Source organism: Rhodofomes roseus (assembly GCF_022264815.1).
Source record: "Rhodofomes roseus strain CIRM-BRFM 1785 chromosome Unknown C8Q71scaffold_3, whole genome shotgun sequence".
Taxonomy (NCBI): Eukaryota; Fungi; Basidiomycota; class Agaricomycetes; order Polyporales; family Fomitopsidaceae; genus Rhodofomes; species Rhodofomes roseus.
In genome coordinates, this window is record NW_025952959.1 from 920,247 (window position 1) to 933,895 (window position 13,649).

General features: G+C 54.7%; 6 protein-coding genes across 6 annotated transcripts; 2 read left to right on the forward strand and 4 right to left on the reverse strand.

Annotated features, from left to right (window-relative positions):
• Nucleotides 1-582: 582 nt before the first annotated feature.
• C8Q71DRAFT_854021 (uncharacterized protein) lies at nt 583-2,227 on the reverse strand (the record flags this gene model as incomplete). Its single annotated transcript, XM_047927003.1, has 14 exons — nt 583-594; nt 646-859; nt 911-931; nt 989-1,008; nt 1,063-1,106; nt 1,161-1,248; nt 1,300-1,359; nt 1,420-1,482; nt 1,540-1,590; nt 1,643-1,872; nt 1,927-1,977; nt 2,033-2,087; nt 2,144-2,153; nt 2,205-2,227. The coding sequence occupies 14 exons, from the start codon at nt 2,225-2,227 to the stop codon at nt 583-585; spliced, it is 942 nt and encodes a 313-aa protein (XP_047782959.1).
• Nucleotides 2,228-2,559: 332 nt separating this feature from the next.
• C8Q71DRAFT_794562 (tRNA-splicing endonuclease subunit sen54 N-term-domain-containing protein) lies at nt 2,560-4,188 on the reverse strand (the record flags this gene model as incomplete). Its single annotated transcript, XM_047925541.1, has 5 exons — nt 2,560-2,914; nt 2,966-3,432; nt 3,483-3,810; nt 3,871-4,023; nt 4,073-4,188. 5 exons carry the CDS (start codon nt 4,186-4,188, stop codon nt 2,560-2,562), a joined length of 1,419 nt encoding a protein of 472 aa, XP_047782960.1.
• Nucleotides 4,189-4,500: 312 nt separating this feature from the next.
• Nucleotides 4,501-5,602, forward strand: C8Q71DRAFT_700736 (S-adenosylmethionine transporter; the record flags this gene model as incomplete). The annotated part of the gene is made up of 6 exons (XM_047920138.1): nt 4,501-4,536; nt 4,581-4,737; nt 4,794-4,897; nt 4,957-5,121; nt 5,177-5,362; nt 5,426-5,602. The coding sequence occupies 6 exons, from the start codon at nt 4,501-4,503 to the stop codon at nt 5,600-5,602; spliced, it is 825 nt and encodes a 274-aa protein (XP_047782961.1).
• C8Q71DRAFT_342804 (Arginase/deacetylase) lies at nt 5,426-8,015 on the reverse strand. Its single transcript, XM_047917938.1, has 8 exons — nt 7,421-8,015; nt 7,213-7,364; nt 7,111-7,165; nt 6,998-7,054; nt 6,804-6,949; nt 6,540-6,751; nt 6,214-6,478; nt 5,426-6,163 (listed from the first exon to the last, which is right to left on the reverse strand). Exons 1-8 carry the CDS (start codon nt 7,941-7,943, stop codon nt 5,732-5,734), a joined length of 1,842 nt encoding a protein of 613 aa, XP_047782962.1. The 5' UTR covers nt 7,944-8,015; the 3' UTR covers nt 5,426-5,731.
• A 123-nt stretch (nt 8,016-8,138) lies between these two features.
• Nucleotides 8,139-10,166, forward strand: C8Q71DRAFT_738149 (uncharacterized protein). The gene is made up of 3 exons (XM_047922645.1): nt 8,139-8,839; nt 8,917-9,511; nt 9,567-10,166. The coding sequence occupies exons 1-3, from the start codon at nt 8,225-8,227 to the stop codon at nt 9,977-9,979; spliced, it is 1,623 nt and encodes a 540-aa protein (XP_047782963.1). The 5' UTR covers nt 8,139-8,224; the 3' UTR covers nt 9,980-10,166.
• A 1,746-nt stretch (nt 10,167-11,912) lies between these two features.
• On the reverse strand, nt 11,913-12,838 carry C8Q71DRAFT_794577 (uncharacterized protein; the record flags this gene model as incomplete). The annotated part of the gene is made up of 4 exons (XM_047925544.1): nt 11,913-11,932; nt 11,956-12,262; nt 12,311-12,530; nt 12,741-12,838. 4 exons carry the CDS (start codon nt 12,836-12,838, stop codon nt 11,913-11,915), a joined length of 645 nt encoding a protein of 214 aa, XP_047782964.1.
• Between the last annotated feature and the right edge of the window lie 811 nt (nt 12,839-13,649).

Here is a 13,649-nt window from a genome sequence, read left to right on the forward strand (position 1 = left end):
GCACGATGCGAAGGCGGCACGATAGACAGCCAGCGCATACATGATTTGAGATGTCAACGCGCACTATGAACGATGGGGGTCAGAAGACACACACGCACCGCAAACGTTGAAGACCAGTCAAAACGATACGTCCTTGGAACAGCCTCGTCGCGGGGCGAGAGTCAAGGGCAGCCATTACTACCGCTGCACCGCCAAGTAGCTTCAAGTTTCAGCTAGTGAGCTGAGGCTTCTTTCGTTTCCTGTGAAAGGTTATACCGGCCATGATATATCGATACATGATGACGTTCATGTGAGTTCACGAACCTCAAATGCGTGTTGCTCCGTGTCTGCGACAGCTGACGAGGTGCTGTCGTTAGTGCCTTCGAGGCCCTTGTGCAGCCTAAAGAGCGCCTGAGACCGTCTACCACTTGGAGGTGCCGAATGGGACTGTGACGTTGAACAGTCACGCAAAGTGCACGCGTTTGAGAGTTCTGAATTCATCACTACGAATGAGGAACTGTTCAAATCTAAGAGGCGCAGCATTGAAATAGGCGGTAAACACGTTTCAACTATGCAAACTCCATGGTCAGATCCGTGCACAAGCTACTTGGTCGACTGTGTGACGGGGTCAGCGATAGGATGTACGATGTCGGCCGGCTCACACACCTTATAACTCTCGCGATCATCATCTATAGTAGGCGGCAGATCGACCCCGGTTGGGCCATTACTGGCATCAGGGTCTGCAGCTAGAGGAGCATCGTGCCTGGCCTGTCGACTTGTCATATGCAAGATCAGCGGACTACGTTCTACATGAACGTTAGAGATTTGTCCATGCAGGAAGGCCCTGTTGTTCAGCGACATCATCAACGAATTCGCATACCTGCAAGTATTCTCAACAAGGCGGGTGACAACGAAGATCACCCATACGCACAATTTAGATAGAAACTGCGATCTATCATTGTCAACGACTTTAGATCGTCATGGATGCGATCGGGCATGGAATACTGACGGAAACAAGGCAACAGTAGTCTGGGCATTTCAATCAGCAGAGCTTCAAGCAGCGCAGAGATACATATGGCTGACCGAGAACGCGTACCAACAGACTAGGGTTGTGACAGCTCCAGCGACTGCCAGGGGAAAAGTTAGTACAATGCCGAGGAAAAGGCATGACCATGATATACCGGTTAGGCAACCTGTCTCGATGACCAATTTCCCAATGCGGTTGATGAGCACGTCGGAGTCTTTCCGACAACTTCTAAAGCGCCGTAGCTGGATGCACTATTCAGCGGTAGACACTCGAGGCATGCCAGCGAGACGCACAGAATACAGCATGAAGCCGGCGATCATTGTGTCCACGAGAATGCTACACCACAACCAAAGCTAGACAACCCACAAGACTTATCAGGCTTACGATGTGTAGGCATGAAATGGGGTACCTACATTTGTGGCCACATCCCACGTCACGGCATAGTCGCTATACTGGCCAGAGAAGACGTGCAAATTCTGTCACAGGCGATGATCACTGCTTGTGCTGCAATACTATGCATGACTGATGCGTACCTTCAAGCTCACGGCTCCTACTATCCCCGCAACGAACGCAAACACGACAAACTGGACGCCGGTCAATGGGAACATCGCCGCACCGTTGAACCCTTTCACTCACAAAAAGAACAACGATCGTGAAGATTCGTCTCTGCGAAATTATTGAGATGCGCCATGCGTAGAACGACTGGACCATAGCCGCCGTGAAGGCAGGCATAATGAACAAGGTGATCCAAAACACGTCATCGGATAGGAGCGAGGCGAAGTCCCCATAGTGTGCGGCGAAGCGGTAGAACGAAGACGAGGTCAACAGCGCCGTCTGAGACCATTCCAACACGAGCGTGGAATAAACTGACAAGGTCATGCAATCAGGCTGCGTCAAACACATTGGTCTGCAATTCGTACCGATGCACTTTAGGTAGATCGAATCAGTGGGAAAGCATAGATAGTATATGTCTAAAGACAGTATGTTCATCCAAGACGTGGCGCGTGTCATGGAGTATCAACTCACACACTTGGACAGAGAACGCGCCCTGCAACGCCCAATTGAAAGCAAAACCTATAAGCTGAGTTCCATTGTTTGATCAGACAGCAACAAGATTTGTAGCGCCATAAAACGCACCTCTGGTCCCCTATTGGTCGTTTAACCAGCGATTCTACCGTAGAGAACATGACTGACTCACAACAGGGAGGCCAATGACGACATGGTACGTGCAGGAGCAGCAATTCAGCCTGTTCGGTAACTAGATCGGCACGTCGGTGAAGTGAGCAGCTACCCGATGACGAGGGAAGTAGGCTTGTTGGAGAGGGTTGGTGCTGGAGAGTGCCTGGCCGACGATGGAGTATAAGGCAGACGGCACTGTGTTCCACACCAGGAAGCACTCCCTGACCAACCGTAGAAAACAGTCAATCTCCCGTGTAGCGACGGGTACCACGCTGTCATGTTAGACAGATAGAGATTTCATGATGTCACCAAGACAGATACCGAGATAGCTTCGCCGAACGACAACTTGAGTCAAATCGCATGATAGTTCGAGATTACAATACCATGGGCCATTCTGTGAACACACCCTCGCCAAATCGGAAGAAGCTAGTCATGCCCGCGTCAACCGCTGCAACTACAACCATCTTCTTCCCCGTCTTGAGTGATAAAAAGGGGTTGATATTACGCGGTAACTCCGGGGGCGAGGTCGACGGGAACGCCCACGGGAAGAACCTCTGCATCCGAGAAGGAGGCAGTTGTGTCTTCGGGGCTGGCGCTGGGGGCGGTGCAGTACCGGCTTTTTGTTGAACAAATGACTGACGCTTGCGAGGAAGAGGCGGCGGCAGCTCTGGCAGCACCCCGAACAGAGACGTCAGCTCCGTCAGCGTCGGCATGGGCGTCGTCCGCGCGCTGCACTCTTAGCTCAGTAGAGTCCAAATACAGAAGAAGCACGACACGCACTTCACAACCACTACGGAGTATTCGGGAGGCGGCGGCGCGGTCTTCTTGAAAGGTGTCGATGGTTTGTACACGTTGTAGAAGATCTGGTACGGAGAGACGGGAGCCCGTGGACGAGCTTGGACATGCAGAGGTGCGTTGTGGCCGCCCGGAAGGAAGCGCAGAGACTGAAATAGATGTCCTAGACCCACGCATAAGACGGTACACCGACACAAGCCATGATGAACCGCACGGATATTAAAAGCACCGTGAAGGCAACTCGTGCGAATTGGTTGCCACCAGTCGAACCGGGGCACAAAGAGGCTCTGCAGGGCGCGGAGTGGCCACAGCACAACAGACAGAACTTTGTGTAGGAATGATGATTGATACCGTCTTTGAGGCTGTTCAAAGGGTGGTGGAATCGGGTACTCTGGATTTGGAGGCTTCGTACGCGTAACCGCGTATCCAAGTCTTTTGAGGTAGGCAAATACCTGAGGTCTGTATCAGTAGTTCATCTTATCCAGGAGCGATGGTAAGATACCTGGTACTTCTCGAGCGTGAGGTCTGCGGTTCCGATCATCTCAGCGAATGCCTGCTGTACAGTCATGGGAATGCCCTCCACGTCCTCGAGGCCTGGAGTGTCTGACGGGGCCAATTCACATGCCTTCCAGCAAAGCATCGCGCCCCTTTCCACAAGGTACAGTGTTTCTTCGGGCAGTAGCTCCAATCGCTTATGGATCTTCTTGGCACTATCAAGTGAAGCCGTCCTGGCTACGGAATGGCCCATGCTTGCAAAATGGATGCCTCTGCTCAGGGTGACATGCGCTCGAGCGAGATCTGGATGCCACACGGCATAGCTGATTGACTTGCTAGCAGTGCACAGCGGGGTTAAATTGCTAATACGCTTTCAACAGGTGCCTGGCACGTACCTAGAAATTGTACGAGGTGCGGACAAGGCTTCCAGCATCGCGTGCCGCGATCGGTCCAATACATGGCGCTGCAGACCGGAGCCTCCAGAAGCGTTTGGTTCGAAATCTTTCTCTCCTCGTTTCGGGATGAAAGGGCGCGCAGTGGGGGCCGAGCTGATGGTTTGTTAGCAAGCTAGATCGCGTCCAGTCTTCATACACGTACGGGAGTTTCGTCCAATCGGGCCCCTGGTCCTCATCGCCTGAGGATTGCTCGTCATCGCCGTCTACAGCATCAACAGGCTTTGATACAACATTTGGCCTCTCGAGTGTGTCGTCCATGGTCGCTGCTTACTGCAGAATGGTGGATTTTGTGTGGATTTGGATGAGACCTCAACTCGTTGTTGCTCGGATGAGTCGCGAAAAGTTGGCAAGCGCCCAGCCACACACGGGCGCCTACGCGATGATCAGTCATCTGACTCTGGGATCTGGAGCGCTTCAGCATTGCGGACTTCTCGGACTCTGCTCATGCATTTCGGACTTTGTCGACGTCGTTGTTTGTGCTCTCGACGACATCCCCACGTCGACGGTGGGTGCTGTTGAGCTAATTTCTGGTGCTCTGCTCTCGGCGTATTCAACACCTTCTCGACGATCATGGTCGAGGGACCGACTTTTGTGCAGTCACTTGTGGTATGTCGATCATTGTGCCTGTCTACGTCAATTGACCATGCCAGGCCGGCGGACTCGCAGGCACATCCGTCGACCTCCTCTTCTTCCCAATTGACACCATTAAGACGCGTCTACAGTCGTCGCAAGGCTTCGTGCGGGCGGGCGGATTCAATGGGATCTACAAGGGTGTCGGGAGTGTCGTGGTTGGTAGCGCACCCGGAGGTACGTACTACTGTCAGTCCAACTCTCTACAGTTGCTTACGGCCCACGATGTGCAGCTGCCGTATTCTTCTGCACGTATGACACACTGAAGCGCACACTACCCCTCGCCGAGAACCTGGCCCCGGTGACGCATATGTTGTCTGCATCCGCTGGCGAAGTTGTACGACGGTCCACTCATTGTCGCAGTGGTAGCTTCTCATGACCGCAGGGCCCTGTCAGGCTGCTTGCTTAATCCGGGTGCCCACGGAAGTCATCAAGACGCGCATGCAAACATCGACATACGGCAGCTTGGCGGGTTCGTCGTTCGCCGCCGCTCGGCTGGTGCTCTCGCAAGAGGGGCTCCGCGGCTTCTACAGGGGATACGCCACAACAGTGATGAGGGAGGTCCGTGAGAACCATCGTTCTGTATCACATACGCTTTACTGAACTGCGCCCATAGATACCCTTCACGTCAATACAGTTTCCTCTCTATGAGCTGTTGAAACTCCGGCTGTCTCAAGCCCTAGGACGAAGACCGCTGCACGCATACGAGGCTGCTGTATGCGGGAGCATTGCAGGTGGCGTAGCCGCCGCACTCACCACGCCACTGGATGTACTAAAAACCCGGGTCATGTTGGACATGAGGGTACGCATACACGTCTCACACGTTCTTGGCCGAGTGCATCAACTAAGCTGTGGTATCATGCAGGACACTGCCAAGCAGAGTATGCCCTCAATACCCGCTCGCCTCAAACAGATCTACGTGTCTGAAGGACTACGCGCATTGTTCAGTGGTGTCGTCCCGAGGACACTCTGGATATCAGCTGGCGGCGCTGTGTTCCTAGGTGTCTATGAATGGGCCATCAGCACATTGCCGAGCATTTGACGGTTCAGCACGATGCATATCATTAATCACTACTGATACATTGAGACACTAGTGTTACCTTCTTTAACAAGGGTATCTTAGCTGGACAGCTCTTGATCTCGAAATCACACCCCTCATCTGAATGGACTATCAAGATGTGTTGGCCTCCGCAGGTCGAGGGCCCAGCTTCAGGACGACGCGAGGTAATTTCTTCGGCGCTTGACCGTCATCAGGAACGTCCGAAAGCGAAGAGAAGGACGACACGGAGTCGCTATCAGACGGTTCGTTCGCCGTCTCTGCTTGTACTGCGATCATAGCAGCGAGCTCCGTGGTTTGGGCCTTCTTTGCGCCCGGTTTCCTCAATGATGCGCTTGGATTCTGTTCAGCAGGAACATTGGGCATCTTTCTCTCGCGGAGCACCCGGGAAGACGGCGGGACCGCGTTGCGTGCGGACGTAGTGGCAGGAACGAGGTGCGAAGAGTCTATCCCCGCAAAGAGCTCTACGGCTCGGGCCAGCCATGGCGCAGACATGGTAGGTTGGGAGACTCGCCCACCTCGGCGTTTCTTCGTCGCCTTCTCGAGCTAAGTACGATGTCAGATTTGCGCACCCAGACTTGGGTGTACACGCCTACCTCGACTAGATTCTGTAGGTTCCACCAACTCTCGTCGACCATCATTCCGTCCACCTCTGCTAGGCCGGTCAGGTGCGCCATGGCACCGCTCATCAGCGCACGGTCGCTGTACCCGCCCTCGAGCACGCTGATGAGCCGTCCACGAGCGTACCGATCCGCGAACGCGCGCGTGTCGTTGGCGAAGCGGCGGTAGAACGAAGTTGGGACGTGGCGCTGGTGTCTCGACATGGACGGATACTCGTGCTCACTGGCGTCGAACCCGCAGCTGCGGCATTCACAAGCGTCAGTCGCTCGCGCGCGCTGTAGAGAGCAGAAAACAGACGGACCTGATGAATATCAGGACGTCGTCGCCCGGACCACCCGTCTCGTCGAGAAAGTCGCCGGCTTTGCCGAGGAGCTTGGAGTACGGCCCTGCGTAGAGCTCCTCCCAGAAGTGCTCTTCGGAGCTGTACGGCTTCAAGTGCACGTTCTCGATGTGTTGCCCGTGCGGCCCGTGGATCGACACCGAGGCGGCCTGGACAAGTTCCATCTTCCCGTCCTGTGCCCGCACATTGGTCAGCACATTTTGAAAGAGGACGGCTAGGCCATACCTCGCAAGGATAGGAGAAAACGTCATGGATGCTCCCGTAATACGCTTGCAAGCCGGGTTTATCGGGGGGCGCGCCTGCCTCTTGTTCCAGGGCCTTCCTGTACGATTCCTCGTTGATTTGCCAGATGATGGATTGCGTTCCATTCCCTGCGTCTCCGTTCAGCGCTGATGCTCACTTCAGTAGATGCGGCGTACCATGATGAAGGTCAATGTCCAGCACGACGACACGGTTAATTCCGTGTTGTAGATGAGCTGTGCAATATTACGTGAACCTGTAGTTCCGATCAAAATTAGCGGGGTGTACATACCATGTGCTGCTGCGACTGCGACGTTGTTCACGAAGCAAAACCCAGACGGTGTGTCCTGAATGGTGTTGAGAGACGTGACAGTATCGAGCGAGTGGTTCTTACTTCTCCGCAATGGTGACCAGGAGGCCTTATGGCCACGAAGGCTCGTGAAGTCTGGGTATTCGGAGCAGAGTTGCGGCTACCAACGACGGTATCGACGGCTTCGCAAACGGTGCCCAAGGCACCCTGTATTGCAAGTAGCGACTCGGGACATACTAATACAAAAATGTGTTGTAGGTACAGAAAATGGGCGCATGCGAAAAGCACGTACAGTAGAGATCGCCTTGGGAGAAGCCTTCCGGGATCTCGCTCTCGCCCTTCTCGATCTTCGCGCGGCTTTCAGCGGCCCACCGGTTCAAGTTCTCGAGATACACGTCTCTTTCAACGTCGCCGTGCACAAACTTCACCGCGGCGTGGTTCAGAATGTCAACTGACGCCTCGCTATGCACGAATTGCACCGGAACGCGTGAAGGCGAGCTACCGGAGGCGTTGGCCAAGTTCAGGCGTCCCAGGGCCGAAGCAAGTTCGTCGGCATCCGTTTCTTGAGCATCCGCGGGAGGAACATGGTCTTCTAGGTGCTCTGATTTCACGCTGGGACCGCGGACCTTGGAGGACTCCTCCAGTCGCGCGACAGCTGCCGCCAGGCCGACATGAACAGCGCGTAGGCGCTCAGGACGTTCCACGATGCAAGACGTATCGCGCGAGCGAATGTATCGGTGCTGGACGCATGATTTTTGTAGAAACACGGCGGTCACAGAACTAGGTCGCTGACTGGAAGCAATCCCAGCCTCCATGGCAGTAGGTGTAGAAGTTGAAGGCAGGAGGAGAGGCCGGTCAACCGGCAGTTGTGGCTGGAGCGCGTCGCGATCTATATTCGGGTTAATTGTACTTACGCGATCAAATAAGTAAGTAGTTAAGTACCTGTCTTGTTGCTTGTCAATTGTATAGAAACCGCTGTTTGCACAGAAAAAGCTTGTCAGCCCCGATAAGTTGGATAATCGGTGCCCATGTCCACAACTGCGCCTCACGGTCCGCCGCCAACTCTCAAGGTCTACTTCAACCTCTCCTGTGCTCTATGGACGCGACACAGCACACGCACAACGATACAGACTCTGCCCCCGACAATGCTGGTCAAGCCACTGAGTCTGCTGCGCCTCTCACAGATCAAAGGCGGTTCCGGGTCGACTTCGACTTTGTCAACGCACTCACGGGCACGCTCATGGGCAGGAGGCCCTTTCTCGGGCGTGTAGCGCCTGCTCCCGCTCCCGATCCTGAGCTACCAGCAGAAGCTCCTGGCTCCGGCACTGACTCCAGGGAGGCCGACGATGGGCCGCCGGCCCTGGCCTCGGACTCGGACTCTGGCGACTCGGGTTCGGATTCAGACGCGAGCGAGGACGGCGACAGCGAGGCGGGGAGCCTTCCTTCGCTCCAGACGGTCTCTGATAGCTCGGACGAGGAGGCAGACGTGTATGATTCCGAGTCGGACGGCTCGGGCTGGGACGAGCAGGACGCGCGCGACGAGCTCCGCCGCGGGATGGAGTCGCTCGGCGATTCGGCGGAGAGCACGGCGCCGTATGGGCCGTACACTGACGAAGAGGATCCGGAGGATTGGGAGGATGAAGATGAAGATGACTTCTTGGTCGAGGCTGATCGAATACTAGGTGCTGACATCGCGGCACAGGGGACTGAGGTGAGATCGGGTAGCCGCATAGAGCTTCACGCTGCCCGCCTGGTCGGCGGGTGTATGCTGATGCGCATATTACTTAGATGCCGCTGAGGTCCATTGACCTCCTGGAATGGCTCATGTCGCCGCGGAGGCTCGCCGTGGACAACGACCCACAGCGCGCAGAGACCCTCCTCGCCGGCCTCGAAGCCGTCTCCGACGAACTTGTCCGTCGGTACGAGAAGCTGCGCGGAGGCGACGGCGAGGCCGCGGAGGGATGTGCGATCTGTCGAGATGACTACCTCATTGACAATGTACACGACCCGTCCGAGCTCGGCAAGCTCAACGGGGCGGACCTGACCAACGCGCTCTTCGAGCTGCTCCCGTTCCACACGTCGCCCCCGTCGCAGCACTATATCTTGGTGTTCCCGTGCCCTGGGAGGCACCTATTCCACCGCAGCTGCCTCGCACCGTGGCTCGCACGCAAGACGACGTGCCCGTCGTGCAGATTCGACATCGACCCCGACTCGCTCACGCTGCGGCTGACGGCGACGATGCCGCCGCATCTTGCACCGGGCGTGCGGAAGTGGGAGCCGCCGACTGTGTTGGGGTTGGAACAATGGCTGGCAGAGGAGGAGAAGTTCCGAGCGGATGGGCACCGCTCGGAGTGCGCGCATGGGGCGAAGCCTGCTGCAGCCGGTGAGTCTGTACGCCACTACGCTATATGCGTCTTGACACTGAAGGTTGGAAACAGGACAGCGTGCCGGATCGAGGGTAACGTTTGCTCCTAGGCCACGCGAGCTCGACCCATGGGGCATCGACTCGGATGGGGAATCGATACCCGAGCTTGACCTCAACGCGCTGCGAGCAGCAGCAAGGCCAGCCAACTCCCGCGCCCGACCCGCCGCCACGGCAAGTCGGGGACGGTCGCCTTCCTCATCCCGCCGGCCGCATGCGTCGTTCCGTGCGCCCGGCGGCCCTCCACATGTTCCCTCGAGGAACTCGCACGACGCAGTTGTGGAGGACGTGTTTGCGCGCATCCTCATGCTCGAGCAGACGCTCCGCAGAGGGGCGAGCCCGATCGGCCGCTCGCCGCCGATCTTCCCGGAGCTGTTGCCGGACACTGGGAACGTGAGCGACGACGAGCTGCCTCCGCTCGTCGAATGATTCGGGGGACTGTCGCATCTCTTGCTGCTTGGTCGTGGCCTCTGGGCGTGCTGCTGACGGACGCTTATGCTTCTTTTTGTTGATGTCACTGTGGTTCGGTCGCATATTACTATCATGAAACGCATATTGTACAGTACGCAATGGCAGATTGGTGATGAATATAGGTTACTGTATCTGTTGAGCTTTCTCGGTGCTGCACTGATACGTGGCAAGCGTGAAGCATAAAGTTGGATTTGGTTCGAGATGCACAATATTCCGAGCGCGTCCACTCAAATTGATAACCTCATGCTACTTTGCTATTGACCTGCAGGTGTGGTCGAGTTGTTGCTCGAAGTTCTTCAACCTCTTGCTGACTCGATGGGCGTAAGATGTGAGGTAAGTAGCCGTTGAATTGGGTAGCGAGGAAGCCGGCACATCGCAGACAAGATACTAAGGTGAACTGGCGAGAGATCTCAGAGTCCGACTCAGGTCATTCCGCGTCCCCCTCGTCATTGAGAGAAATTAAACGTGAATCAATTTGGAAAGCAATTCAGTATGCGCGGGGGATGCATAGGGCCGATCGTATGCGCAATGGCAATGGAACAATATTGTCAACGAGTGCGGAGTCAAGGAGGCAGGGGTAGTGTTGCGGCAAGTTGAGTCAAGCTAAGCCGAGTCAGCAAACTCGATCACAACTCGAATTTCGAGTTGCCGCCGAGTAAGCTAAGGAGTTGGCTTACAAGCCAGGTGCCACAACTGTACAGTGATTCTCACGTTCACTGGCCAATCAGATTCAAGCAACGGTCTGCACGATTGTGTGCGCGGCCGTATCGAAGTTCGTCGCGGTGGTAAGGGCTCGTAAAGTATACAAAGACTTGAATGTAATACTGAGCAACTTGAATGACGATGCAATTAGAAGCTATTTCTGCCTAAGTTCCTGGTTACGATACAGATCGCGCAGTTCATCAAATCGCCCCAGCGCAATGAGCTCCTGAACCGCAGACGCCGTCGGTGCCTCCAAACTGTAGTCCTCGGGCTTCGCAAGGGTGTCCTCCGTGAAGTCTAAACGGTCGCCCTTGAATTCGAATTTCTCCACCTGCAGGATTTCGAGCATCTCGGGTGAGAGATTGATCCTTTGCACAGTAATCGTCTGCTTGCTTCCTGAGAACATTCGTTCGCAAGGCACAGCGGATGCCTGTACAGGTAACACGTCAAGCGCGACCCGGAACATCAGCGGGAATTCGTTCTCGTGACCCTACGACGACTTTATGAGCAATTACTGTGATAGACATAGAGTATTAGCAAGGGCGTACCTCCCACCATGCAACAAGGTCAACTGCGCGATCTTCGGAACGAACCAGGGGCACGGTGAGATACCGATCAAGCTCATTTTCCGCAATGGTACGGTCGCGGATCACTGCGTCAGCTTCAAGCGCAGCAATTTCCGCAGGTGAACTTGAAGGTGGCTGCAGACTCGGAGCAGGTGACTCGCTGTTCGTTTGCGCTAGCAATGGTACACTAGCTTCTCTCGATTGTGGTCCTGGGGCGGTACTGGTAGCCGATGACTCGCTGCAGCTACGAGAGATGGCAGAGGGACTCGGGGAGGTAATGCTTGCTGCTAGTGGGAGTGTCTTGGACCGCCGCGGCAAGCTTTTGATGGCGCGCAGGCGATGCACGCCAGACACCTGTGCCTGCGCAGCTTTCGATGTAGTACCTGCGCGCCCGGAAGGACTCGGGGGAGGGTTCGTCTGCTTGCTTGCATGACGTTTGGATGTTGCGAATGCGGCCATCTGATGTAAAGTTGTTGATATTAGTACAACGTGTCATGAGCTGGGTACTCTACATACGGCATCAACCATCCACTTCTTCGCATCGGCGGCTTGTTGTACTGTCCAGTGCGCGTTGATCCACGTCATTTTGTCAGTGGGGTTGATTACTGGTGCATGATGTGTTGTCAGAGAGCCGCGACAACTACTGTAACGTGCAGACGGACGTACTCATTGCTAATGCATAAATCCGACTGGTTCGGGCAATGTTGACATACTTCTGCACCCGGTCGATGCCCATTTTGATGTAATGCTGTAGTTCCGGGATCGTCCGGGCCTGTTCTTCCCAGACGTCCATCAGGTCGGTGTAAACGGGTAACGCCATACAAAGGGTAGGCGTCTTTTCCGCAGATAGCAACTCCTGCGCTGCGTTCGGGGCCGAGAATACCTGATGGATGTCAACGAGAACGTTGAGCTCGTCATCTGTCAAATCGGCGATGTCTCCAAGGGTGTCTTTCAGTATCAAATGTCGGACGGCCTATAGAGGGTATATGAGCCGAGAAGCACCGGACAGAGCGTCACTCACAGGGTACAAGTTAAGCATGCGGCTTATCATATTATACATTGACGACCACCGCGTGTCCACATCACGGAGCAGTTGGACCTCAGGAAGCACTACCGGGTTTTCAAGAGTACCCCACAAGTTCGACTGGTTGCCCATCTTGATGACGCGCTGAAGCTCCTCGCGCCTCGGGCCAGATCGTCGCGCTGCAACGACCACTGTCCGAACACTACTGATTGGCTTGCTACCGAGTGCATCAGCATACCGCATGCAGGATTCTTTGAATTCCTCAGTGACTCCGGGTGCCGAGGCAAGCGCGTACACAGGCTCATATGGATTTTTCTCAAGCTCGTCTGTCACGGCCTGGCATGCACGGTTAATGCCATGAGGGAAGCAACTGTCAAAACTCCAATTATGTAGCTCTGTGATTGGCATGCAAAGTGATCAAACATACCATACACGATTACCGTCGGCATCAAATGCAATACCCGCCTTGTTGAGTTCGTCCTGGAGAAATGTCATCTTCTTTTTATTGGATGACGCGTTGTCCATCGTGATTGAGCCGATCTAACCATGACGACTACAATTTAATACGAAGACAAGGATTTGGGAGAAGCACAAACCCACCTTCTTTTCGAGCTTTGCTTCCTTGACAATACCTAGGAAAACCTTGGAAAGATTTCGACCATCATGGGATCCCTCAACCAATCGAAACGCGAGGAGCTTTGACTGGATGCGAAGCCTAAGGTTCTCGTCCCTAGTACAGTAGTGCACTGTGACAGCCATGAATGCCCGGAATGTCGGATCATCCCAGACGTCAGCAGTGAATGACACGCGACCGAGAGCGTTCTATATTCAATGATGCAACACGACTATAGCACGGAATGTAGATCAGAGCTTACCTGTGCATCAAGAACAATTCTACTGTATATTTCTCTGTACATCTTGACAATCTCGTCCTTAAGCTTGTCACGGTGAGGAATATCAGTGTCTGTCAATTTGTCTGGCCCTGGTCCGAAGAGAAGGAGTTCGCGGAATTCTGGGCAATCAACGAGACTGATGGCCTGGCACCATTTCAGTACCACACAGAGACATGGAGCAAGCCAAGTTTTACCTGATCATCGACGACAATGAAACGTACAAGCTTCTTGACCCATTCACCAACGGAGAACACCTCCGCTTCATCTACTTTGCCCGATTTGGAATGTTGGTGATCGTTTGCATGCTTGAGACCCAAGGTCTTAACGGTCGGGCCGTAGAGATCACCGTGCATACGCTCAAGATGCCGCCGCACGGTGGTCGTAATTCCGTTGGTATTGCGCCAGGTTTGCCACTTCGGACTAACAGAGATTTTAGCCTTGTT